This window comes from Enoplosus armatus, chromosome 1, assembly GCF_043641665.1.
Source record: "Enoplosus armatus isolate fEnoArm2 chromosome 1, fEnoArm2.hap1, whole genome shotgun sequence".
NCBI classification, from domain to species: Eukaryota; Metazoa; Chordata; class Actinopteri; order Centrarchiformes; family Enoplosidae; genus Enoplosus; species Enoplosus armatus.
The window spans coordinates 24,498,816-24,511,144 of NC_092180.1; the positions used below are offsets into that span (position 1 = coordinate 24,498,816).

General features: G+C 42.1%; 1 protein-coding gene across 1 annotated transcript in view; it reads right to left on the reverse strand.

The window, feature by feature from the left end:
- LOC139288397 (collagen and calcium-binding EGF domain-containing protein 1-like) overlaps positions 1-12,329 on the reverse strand; it is a 30,235-nt gene that overhangs the window by 2,721 nt on the left and 15,185 nt on the right. Inside the window, exons 3-6 of the mRNA XM_070909680.1 lie at positions 2,121-2,173; positions 943-1,077; positions 411-548; positions 3-136 (exon numbers count right to left, since the gene is read on the reverse strand). Of these exons, the coding sequence (XP_070765781.1) occupies positions 3-136; positions 411-548; positions 943-1,077; positions 2,121-2,173 (460 nt within the window). The remainder of the gene's footprint in view (positions 1-2; positions 137-410; positions 549-942; positions 1,078-2,120; positions 2,174-12,329) is intronic.

Below are 12,329 nucleotides of genomic sequence, written 5' to 3' on the forward strand. Positions count from 1 at the left end.
ACCTGGTTGGGGGACTGTGTGTTGCCCAGCCTTAGTTTTAGCTGCAGCAGATTGTTTTTCATGTTCATGAAATCCTGACAGGTGAACGAGCAGGTACCAGCACTCATCAAGGTGTCTGACTTCCCAGACGAACTCACTGCGAGACAAAACATAACTTTAAAATGTTTCCAGCACACATTTTCAGCACGGGTGGTCATACCAGGAATCAAACCCCTGACGTTGACATTACTGGTGTCACATGTCAGATCACACTCAATCACAATCATAATTTACTACATTTCCAGGGTGTAAAATAGTCAAACTATTATTGTACAAACATTAAAACAACCATCACTCATTGTTAACATGGACAAATGGAGCAATGAACCCATGTACATAGATACTGACTTTACTGAAACATATGAACTCACAGTTGTGTACAGGGATGCAGGAGTGCTGGTCCGGTGCGAGTATGTATCCACTGCGACATCGACACAGGAAGCTGCCCGCTGTGTTCACACACTCATGGTCACACATGCTGCTGTCTGGGTGCTCACACTCATCAATGTCTGCGTGTATGTGTGTGAAGGGGGAGAGAGAGAGAAAAAAAAAAGTACATGTAGCTATATGGCATTTTACATTATGTGCCTCTGGGGTGCAGAAATGATGAATGAATTGCTTTATAGCCAAGAGGGAAACTGCTTTGCTACACAACACAGCAGGATGGCGCTGTTTTTCCAGCTAAGAAAAATCACTTCCAACATGTTAGTGCTCTTTGAAGAAGCCAAAAGGAAGTTATTTGTTTGAGAAACCTCTTTTGATATGCATATTGGTCACTGTGAGGAATAAAGGACTGTGGTGTGATGGGGTGAGAAATGGGTGAGAAATATCCCATGGCAGTGATAGACGTGATAGTGATAGATAGACATATTTAAGCAGGAGATGAGAAGGGAATGCACTGACCCAGACAGTATGGAGATTTGTGGCTGCGGTGTCTTTCTCGATCGAATCGATAGCCGGGGTAACATGTGCAGACAACTCGTCCAAAGTTATCAGTGCACTGCTGCTCGCAGGGCGACGCTGCACACACATCTACGTCTACAGACAGAGAGAGGCAGAGAGCACGTTAGAGTTATTCAGGATCACTGTCTGAAAACCAACATTACTGTAATCACCCAGGAGCACTACTGGTCTTTATGACCACCTCCGTACACTCATAAAGCTCCACATCCATAACTGGGAACTGACCAGTACAGCTCTATAGGCCCTTTCTCACAGAAGAGTGTAGATAACAAAATGAGTGATGGCTGAATTCCATGTAGCTGCTTCGGTTTCAGGGTCCTGCTATTGTGCATGCTGGATCACTGTCATGGCTTACTGGCTTACTAAATGTAATGATCTTTCATCAAATTACATCAGACCTAGTTGTGAGTGCCCAACACACAAGAACCATTGGCATGCACAGTTCCTTTATAAGATCCCAGGACTGTTATGCCTCAATTAAAGCCTCTGGCTATGAAAAGTGCCAAAACATTTAAATAAATGAATACATTAAATGGGAAACAAAGATAATTACTGATGCCTTTTCACCGTTACTTTATTACATATAAATATATATGCTCAACAGACATGGAGGAACAGTGTTCTCTAGTGGCCGATGTGAATCACAGTCATTCTATGGAGGCATACTACAGTCTATAAGTCTATAAGTATTGACGCCATAGACAATTGACAACCTGTTTGTGAATACTGTTCACCAGTGTTCCTGGTCACGATTATGCAAGTCCAATTTTCAGTCAATGACCACAACAAAATATGGCAGCTGACAGTGCCAAAGCTGTAGGCAGTTTCTTTTTGGCTGTCATGTTGTTTGTTCCAGTGCACTGCAAAGTGCTAGTTATCTGAAATGACTCCTTAAACATAATTACTCCAAATTGACAAAAGTCGACCATAATATGTGCATTATCTGCACTTCTTTGGAGGTCCAAATAGACAAAGATGATCTCCCGGCTGTGCTTTGTGCAGCCTGTTTTAATCTATAAACTGCTGAAACTGAGAAACTATATCAGATTTGCAGAATGTGAATCAGATCTGAGAGTTCATGAGCCAAACTTAGAGGACAATGTGTATGGTTTACCTACTTTCAGGTATGCACTGGCCCATCACAAACCTGAATCCTTCACAGCATTTCCTCCTGCAATAAAAAAAAAAATTCAGATGTTATATTTATTATCATTTTCACGTCAGCAGGGCCAGCCCTTCAGCCTATCATCATTAAAGGAATAGTCTGACATTTTGGGAAATATGCTTATTTGCTTTCTTTCGGAAAGTTAGATGAGCAGAGTGATATCACTCTCATGTCTGTACAATAAGTATATAGCTAGCAACTGGTTATCTTAGCTTAGCATAACAACAGGAAACATGGGGGAAACAGCTAGCATGGCTCTTCCAAAGGTAACAAAATCCACCTATACCAGCACCTGCTGATTAGAATGTTATATCTGGTTTGTTTAATTGTACAAAAACCAAAATGTAACTGTGGTTTTGTATGTTGTACCGGCCCAGATTGGTAGGTTGAAGAAAGGATATTTTCTAAAGTTGCTAAATTAAGTTAGTGATAAAACAGATTAAACCAGCATGATGATATGTTAAATCTGCATTGACAAAACAGTGCACAGTTCATGATGAGTGGTCCTTGAGCTGCTGAACAAGAGTATCCACTAGCCACCTGGCAAAGAGGAGACCATGCTGCACCAATTAGCAAGCGACATGGTGAGCATTTTGCAGAGAAAATGTGTGTTGAATGTTGAAACTAAGAGAAAAACTTCAGAGAGGAGTCTAATAAACTGAGTCCATCAAGAGGGCAGTGTCAATGTGTATGCTTAGCAAAGAAACACATTTAAAACACTGTGTAACTCCAACAGTCAGGCTACAGAGGGTGGCTCTTATCACAGTGTATTGCTAAACATATGGGAAACCATTCGCAGAATCCATAAAGGATTCCTCAACAGTGCAGAGGTGTTGTTTGATGGACTGCCCGATAAAGACCTGATCACATCCCGGACTTAAAAAGACTTGCTTCTGTCTGTTGAGAGGTGAATTAATAAAATGGCATAAAATGTACATATCTTATGTGGATTAAAGTTTGGACATCAAAGACATCCCACTTCTCACAGTCGGCTGATAACAGACCATTCAGAGGCATGTGTGCATGGACGTGTGTGTGTGTGTTCAATCAAATCATTTTTTAGGGGTCATTCTTTTGCCATTTCTGCACTGCAGACACACTTGTAAGCTCTTTGCAAACACCAGCTGACTCCGGCTTCTGGTCTGTTCTCCTGTTTCCAGTCCACAGTGAAAAAGTCCATTGATGAATGTAAATACATGTGGAAGAGTAGCTGCAGTTAAGGCACCACTTATTCTAATTTGGCTTGTTTCTCTTTTTGTTCCCTGGCCAGTGCTTGAACCCTGGCCAAATAAACAACTAAAAACTGTTAATTGAACTTTTTAAACCTTTACAGTCACTGCTTTTATGATGCAGGCTCGTAACAGTTCGATGGATTACAGTGTTTTTGAAATACAGCATTGCGCAATGAATATTGGGCAACTATTTCTCCCAAAATTGATTTATGGTGTTTGGCAATGACACTCGTCCAGTCATCCCACAACAATACTCCACATGTTACAGACATTACAGTTGGAAAAACAGAGAGGAAACGACTCGGAAACTGGAGCAGCACAGCCACGCAACAAATATCACACTCACACTCACACACACACACACACACACACACACTCCTGTACTAAAAACTGCATGCTGTTACCGGAGGGGATTTAGCATGCTGCCTCATTCACTTCCCCCTCGAGACAACAAGATGCTTTTATTCTCCTCCAGCCTCCATGCAGTGTAACCCTAAATCACTCTGAGACCCCCCCCCCCCCCCCGCCGAATGAAAAAGAACCTATAAAACGGCCCAAACTGATGAGATCCAGATGAGAGCAGCTTTAATCTGCAGCCTGTAGCTGGGAGTGTTGAGAGGGATGGATAAGGCCGGACTGAGGTGCAGAAAGGAGAGTGAACGCTGAGATGAACATCAGTCAATCCGTCAATCAGTTAGTCAGAAATCTAAGTTGGGTTAATGTGTTGCAGATGCAAGTCTGTCCTGGGGAGGAACTCCAGAAGTTTATTCCTTTGCATGAAAGCCACTAAAATGTGACGAGCCGATCTGGTTCTGATGTGACGGTCACAACTTCTATTAAATCAGAGACTGCACTGCTCAGCTGATCAGGTAACCAGGGATGTACCGATCTGATATACCAAATCAGAATCAATACTGATGCTGGCCTTATCGGTTATTAGCCATGACGTGACGGATCCACATTAAATAAAGTTTCCTTCATCATGATTATTGCAGTGCCACAGCAATCTCTGGCCTCATGCTACCTTACATAAAAATGATTCCAATGAGATCTCATTACACTTCAGCTGGATTAAGTCTCAAAATAAATATATAGCAGATGAGTATTTGCAGTACAACTGATAAATGTTGCCTAACATTTAGACCACAAGATGTACTCTGTTCTCTCAGTTTAGTAATACTAACTAGTCTACTCACTACTACTAGTCTAATGTCAGAATCAAACATTCTCCATTCATTTTTTGCTTCAGATCATTAAACCAACATTGTTCTTAAGTATTTATTCTATTACTGATAGGTTTGCTAAGGTAGAAGAGAAAACACTGCACGCAACCAAATAAAAGAAGAGAAACGTTTAACAATCTGTACAGTTGAGTTAATAAATCATCAGCCATGCTGGCGGCTCTGTGAGGCCGTACTCAGGCACAGCAGTCCTTTGAGCTAAACATCAGCACGCTAACACGATCCAAGCTTGTATGGCGCATTATGTAGGCTTATGTGACGCATGTGAGTGCGTATACCTGGACTTTGCTTTGTCTCTTTCTCCTTTGTTTCCTTCTGGATTTACGGCATCAGACTTGGCTCTCACCTCAACTCTGGACCCTGCATTGGCCCCTGCACGTACTTTCAAAGCTACTAACCTTCCCACTCACACACAAACACATCCTTACATACTCAGTGAAACCCTAATGCTAGTGGTAAAGCATCAGACTTCTGCACATTTGTCAAAAATGTGAAAGAAGCCAAAACAGACCAACTGAAAGCTCACACAAGAAACTTAGAGTGCACAGGAAAGATAAAGACATGAATGCCAGCAACAGATCAGCCCAATACTACTACTAAATTAAAACTTTCACCTGATGATGGCGCTACGTGGAAAGTTAAGAGATCACTAAAGTTATTACATTTCATTCTGAGGAGGGCCTTTCGTCTGTACCAGATTTTCTGGCAATCCATCAGGCAGTTGTTGAGACATTTCACTCAAAACAACTGATATAATAATTGTCAATCTGCTGGTGGTGCTAGAGGAAAAGTCAGGGGATCACCAAAGTCAGAGGGATTCATCATCGGGCAGCCATGAATGTCTGTACCAAATTTCATGGAATTCATTCAATAGTTTTTGAGCTATTTCAGTCTTGATCAAAGCAACAGACATTACCATCCCTTGAGCCGCTAGCATGGCTAAAAACATGACTTCTAGGCCAACTTAGAGCATCTAAATAACCAAGACAGTGGCAAATAGTCAGAGACTCCTGTCTCCTATCAAAGATCTACAGAGCAGCAAAAGCCAACTGATCTCACCAAAAACACACTACACATCCACAAACGTCGTCAGGCCGTCTGTCAGTCTGTCAGTCAGTCAGAAATGCAGCAGCCTCTGCAGATGAGGGTGGAGGGAGCGGTGACCCGTGAGTTTTTGTTTTGGGATGTGAAAGTATGTTGGTCAGACAGGCAACAGGCCCGGTCAACATGACACGGTCTCTAAAACACACACCATTACACTCAGTGGAATCTGACTTATGCGTGTCTGGTGGGAATGCAATGTGTTTCTTTTATCCGTCTATATAATATAACAAGTACAAATATATACAAGTTGTAGCAGTATTGTTTTGGCAAGGACAAAAATTGAATATCAAAATACTGACTATCAGCAGCCTTGAAAAAGTAACCTACCTTCCAAAACCTGGGACAATCTAACTGTGTGTGTCTGTGAGGCTACATCTGCACATGCAACATGTGTGTGTCTGAGAGAGTCTGTGTGAGGGCTGGCATACCATCCAGTAATTGGGTACAGCCTTTTAATATCAGTCAGGGTTTATTAGTGAGAGCGATCCATGACGCTAGCAAGCTCCCTCTCCTCCTCTCTGCTTTTTCATGTCCTCTCTGTGCACTTTACTTCGCTTGCCCTACATCCAGTCTGTGATTTGAAACATGTCAATTCATATTCAAGCCGTTCTATCGGCCTCTTGTTTCACAGTGCAGTCCATCGGTTCACTAGTTGTTGACATAATCTCCGTCTCTCTCTCTCTCTCTCTTCTCTTCAGACTGACATGTTGCTGGCCTCATGCTGCCCTCTGTCCATGAAACCTGATGAGGTGTCTGCCTTTTCCATCTTTATTTCATTCAGAGGAATATTTTTCTGTCTGCCAGGAGGATTTAACAGTCACTTTTAAACTACAGCACCAAACAGGACTATCTGTCAGCTAGTTTTTTTTTACAATTGCTTACAGGCAAGTTCTCTTTTTAAAAACTCCTCTCACAGTTTTCTTTTCCAACACGTCCAAAATGCAACCGAAACACCACACGCACATCTCAGGATCAACTCCTGTACCATAGAAGAGCTTTCAGGCTGCAGAGCGGTTGCAGTGCTTTCAACTTTTTCAACTTGTGTGACCATGGCAACCGCAGAAACCACAGCAAGGGAACTGATACAGCAGCTGGTTTTACTGGTGTTTCAGTTCCCTGGATTATCTACCTCTTCACCATCAGAGAACAGATCAATGAAGAGAAGTGCTGGTATCATATCCACATCGCATCTTATGTCATCCTTATGGGTTCTAATGTAGCAATACTATTTACAAGAGTTGTGAAACTGTATCCCAGTCTGTACAAATGTACTCATATTTGTGAATGTGTACATGCACCTCTGTGTATTTACATTTGTAAGTGTACTTAGTGAGTGAATACTTAAAAATGCAGCCATTTGGAAGGTGTACCTAAAGCGTAACTAGTATTTATAGTATTTTACACATCCTCTTATGGGCATTTAGAGATTAGAGTACCCGAGTACACACATACGAAATGAGATGCAGTTCTTTCCACAACACACACATTTGCAGATAACTTTGCTAGATTATTGGCCCTCTACTGATCCAGTAGAACAGCGTATATTGTGTAATAAAACAGCCAGACAAGGTGACATAAACAAGAAATCAACTAAACTAAACAACCACAGCACTGCAGTGTTCAGTGGATTTTGGCCAAAAGGAGTAGTGAATTATTCAGTTCTTCACACTTATTGTACTACATAGTAGACGTGAAACAGGATTTTGTTACTAAATTCATATATGTTGTGATACGAAGCAATTTGCATATGTTTCACAGCTGGTTAGCTCTGAATTAAGTTAATAAATGGATGACAGAAATGTTTGGAGGGGTGTGTCTTGAGGATGGCTGATGGTGTCTACATGCAACCTCCAGCATGTCATAACTACTCAGACATTGAGTCTGCATGCCACTCTGACCTGAGTTCATTCAAAGCATCCTAAACTCCACCCCTGCCCATCCTCCTCTCTGGCCTCTGGGTACCAACTTTCTCCCACCAGTCCCTCGTGTTGGTGGTGGCTGACCCAGCAGCTACATGCCCAGCGAGGGGTGCAGGCAGGCCCATGGACGAGCCCAGTCTGCTGCGACAGCTGCTTCCAAAATCAGCACGGCGACACTGGAAGAAACTCTGAGACAGGATCCAGAGGCAGGCCTGGGCCTGGATCACTTTACACTGAAGATAATGTACTTTAGCAAGGGTTCTCCTTCCGGGGGGGGGGGGGGGGGGGGGGCTGTTATGGTTTCCCATCCAGCGTTACTGTGATCTATTTGTGCATTCGCAGGCAGGAATGTGCTACAAAGAGAGGATATTCATTAGAGCACCCCAAGAAAACCTCACTACCTCCCCAAGTCTCCAGCCCAGACAATGCAGGGGTCCTGAGAGCAGGGCACAGTATGGATGATGCTTTCCATGGACGATGCTGTCACTATGCATTACGAGTCCCATTCACATTACAGAATGTTGTTCTTCTAGTTTGTAGGTAGAGTTTCTGCATGTGAGGGAGATTATAAGAGACTTCAGTATCCTTCTCCTCTGATGTCCTTTGAAATAAATCACATCTCCGGTGAATCGCTTCAGATTGCAAAGATGTTTGATGATCTGAGGGGGATGTCAGGATGATGAGGGAGGAAATGCCACACGTAAGAAATGAAGGAGGAGGACATTGACAGGAGGAGGAGGATGGTTAAAAGACAGGGATGAAGGTTGTTGTCAGCATAGAGTTTCCCTCTTGGGACTTGGTGGGAGGAACACAGGAAGTGGAGCTCCATGGAGGTCAATGGCCTCTTGACACGCCAGGACAGGAGACCGGCCGTGTGTGTGTGTGTGTGTGTATATATGTGTGTGTGTAGACCTTGTCATTTTGATGGATGCTTCTTACTGATGAAGCTTATACGTGTTACAATTACAGCATGTTGTATTCATCAACCATGCTGTAATTGATTTATTTGCTCAGGAACAGCTCACAGTCGCAGGCAGTTCAAAAACTTGGCTGTTGGTGTTGTGTGTGATGATGGATTATGCTGAAGCACATTAGCATGATGAAACCAACATTTTTGGAGGGCTGCCATGTCGATTTCTTATATGTATTCCTTTTAGGAGTCAGTATCGTTTATTTTCACAAGTTGAGCTTTTTTGTTTTTGTGTCTTCAATGTGTAGCTAATTTTCTGCTGTTGGTGGGATTTAAAGAGATTTTTTTATGAGGTGTTCTGTCCATAAGCCCTTTGTGTGTTTTCTAAATCCCCAGTGAAGGCACATTTATTCTACTTCATAAGAAGGGTAAACTAATTGGCACTTTCCCACCCATTTGTCTCACAATACAACCTAATGAAGAGAGAACTCCAACTTGTGACAACTCCCACTCTAAAAATCGCTCTCATGATCTTGGAGGTTTCGTCTCCACAAATGAAACAAAACCAGCCTCTACGTCAGCTTCCTCCCACAGGTGTGAAAGTGTTGCGCACAGCCGCATGTACAGCTCTTTTAGTGTTAGCGTATAATTGTGTGTGTTTTTGAAACTCGCGTGAGTATACATATGTGAAGGTGTCAGCGTGGCGAGCGTGAGCACCTCCCCTCTGTTTATTTGCTCTGCCAGCCCACTTCCAGGACCTGGGCCTCGGGGGAAACATCAGAGCACCGGTCTAACAGAGGGAGCTTTGACTGGGAGCACAGGAGGTCTGAACCACTTCCACCAGAATACAGGCTGACCTGCACTCCTCCTCCTCCCCTCTGTTATGCCTCGCCTCTCCACACTCGCCTCATCTTTCCATCATTTCTCCTGCCGGTCTCCCACCCTCACCCCCTCTTTAAAAACACTGTTTAACCTTTTGTCCCTTGCTCTAATTTCACCACCATCATCATTGCAGGGTCATTTATAGAGATGTTTTTGATACAACCATTGAACATCTGAAGCGATAGACTGCTTTTATATTTTAAACTTAAAGTCATTTTATCAGAAGAATATTTTTTATGAGCGTCTGGTAACTGCTATTGTAAATGCTCGCTGCTCCCTGCTGCCTTTGTTCTCACAGTTAATGAGTGTTGAGGTTTTACTGTTACTGATCACTTTCCAACATAGGTTGAAGGAGCCGGCTTTCCTCCCTCACTGTCTCTCTTTCTCTCTTACTATCGGCTGTTGAAGGAAGAGCTCAACAGTTTGATACCACTCTTATGTCTATACGCTAAGTATGGACCTGGAGACAGGAGGTGATTCGCTTAGCTTAGCATAAAGGCTGGAAGTAACAGGAAGCAGCTAGCCTGGCTCAATCACAGAGATAAATAATCTGACTGCCAGCATCTCTAAAGGTCACTAATTAACATGTCTTTTATGTAATCTGTACACAAACAGAACAATTACTGGTTTTTATGTGGAGTTACGTGCTGTAACTATCTCTTGTCAAGAAAGTGAATTACTGCATTTTCTGATATATCAAACTTTTCCTGCAAGATGTGATATTTCAAGGATGAAACAAGGATGTTATTTTCAAGGATGAAACAAGTTTCTGTGGGCCGCGCTACCCCTGGTTCCGGTCTGGCTGGGGATCTTTGTTACATCTCTCACTCCATTGTTTCCTGTCATGTCTCTGCTGGTGTTATCTGATGAATGCGTAAAATAATTTAAAGAAAGTAGTTGGTTTGCCAGAAAACATTATTTGCTGAGATAAATAGAGATGTACATTGAATCTTGTTTAAAAGAATGTGACTAGTTAAAGATTTTGTGTGTGATTTTGTGAAGAGTTAAAGAACACGCTTATCTTAGAGGGAGTTTTGTGCTATAGCTATTTTTGACAAACAACAGTTTATCCATCCGCCCAGCACTTCTGTGCAGCATCTCTGGCTATAGTGCAGGTTGCCAGGTACAATTTTGTGATAGGTTTCTGTACAGGCATAATGGTACCAAACCCTCCAACCTCATGTAACGATAAGACTTCAGGATGCTGAATATAGTCACTCTGTTAGGTAGATTTAGCACATACTTCTCACTACAAGCACAAATTGTCGTTTTGACACTCTTCTGTTTATGTACAGATTAAACAAACAAGATACAAATGTGTTAATTGGTGAGCTTTAGGGGTGCTGTTACCCAATGTTTCCAGCCTTTATGCTAAGCTAATGTCCCAAGCACCCAAAAATAAATAATAATGAACTATTCCTTTAAAAGACAGCTAAATCCTTAAAATATGACAAACAGCAAAGAAAATAAGTGGAATCATCTAATTGGCAGCGTTATTCAAAGTGTTTATGTGAGATCGGACCCCTTTCCTGCCTTTTTATTTGTTGTTCCATTTTACACAAAACCTCAGACACCACAAACCAGATTTCCAACTAAACCTGTAGTTTCTCACCACTTCATTGTGACATTTTGTAAATTACCATAAATTGTTTCTTCATGCACGATTTTCCGAACCACTGACCAGGTCTGACTGAAACGTGGGCGAATGATTCACTTTCACACTTCATGCCAGACGTTCAAATTGGCTCATGAATGCTTAAGTCAAAACAAGGTGGGTTTGTAAGTGCTTTGCCACTAAGAGCAAGAGGAACATTTATGGGGCAACATGTTTATTGTTGCCTGATTTTCACTTGTTTCAAGAGGAGTTCTGAGCTGCACGCACTGATCTGCTCTGTCCAAGTCTACAAGGATATAGAGGACTGGTATAACAGTAAATGTAGGAGTAAATGTTTAAAATGTTGCCAAAAGGTTTCTATAATGATCAGTATTGTTCTTAGATGTCAGCTAAACACATTTATTTCTGTCAAATATTTTACAGACAGGCGTTTTAATGTCTGTAACAGCTGTCATGTTTTAGGCCAAAAAGACTTTGATTTACTCACTGGCCCTCTGATACCAGATGTTAATGCCTCCTGCCCACATTGTGAAAGTATCTGGGAAATATTGCAATATCGCTATTTACTGGACCAATGTTTCCATCATTAGTCACTGTATTATTCACTGACTTTTTTGGCATAACACAAATGGATGAAAACCGAGCTGTGGACTGGTAGAATGTGTCACATCAGTACGTATGTGTGACAAAGAGAAAGCTGTCAAAAGTAACACTTATTTTTACCTGGACACTTGAATAACGCTTTCATATATAAATGTTTTAGCTGAATTAATTGTGCAGGATATAGTGGCTGATGTTCCGATACAGACATACGGGAACAGAGAGGATGGAAACAGTGACCAAAGTGGGATGGGTAAGCGCAAGATAAGGGTGAGTGAGAGCAGCTAAGCAGTGAGGTCAAGCTAACGACAGATCCCTCATAATGATGTGTCTGGTTCAGTTTTCATGCCAGACAGGAAAGCTGTTTTAAAGGAGGACCTCTTTACTAAAAATCCCACTAGAGACTGTAACTGAGGCTCACAGTAATGGACTGATAAGGTCCTTCAAGTCTTTTAAATGGCCTTGTGACTGCCTTGATGTTGAAAAATCCTGGAGGTATTGAGAGATTTATAACTTTTTTCAGTTGTAAGTCCCCAGCTGCTACACTCCACACCTCCTCTCTTCTCCATTTTCAATTTTTCTTACATGAGAGAAAGCTTCATGCAATACAGGAACATGCATCCTGCTGGGCTTGTCGACTTCAAACAATACAGCAACAA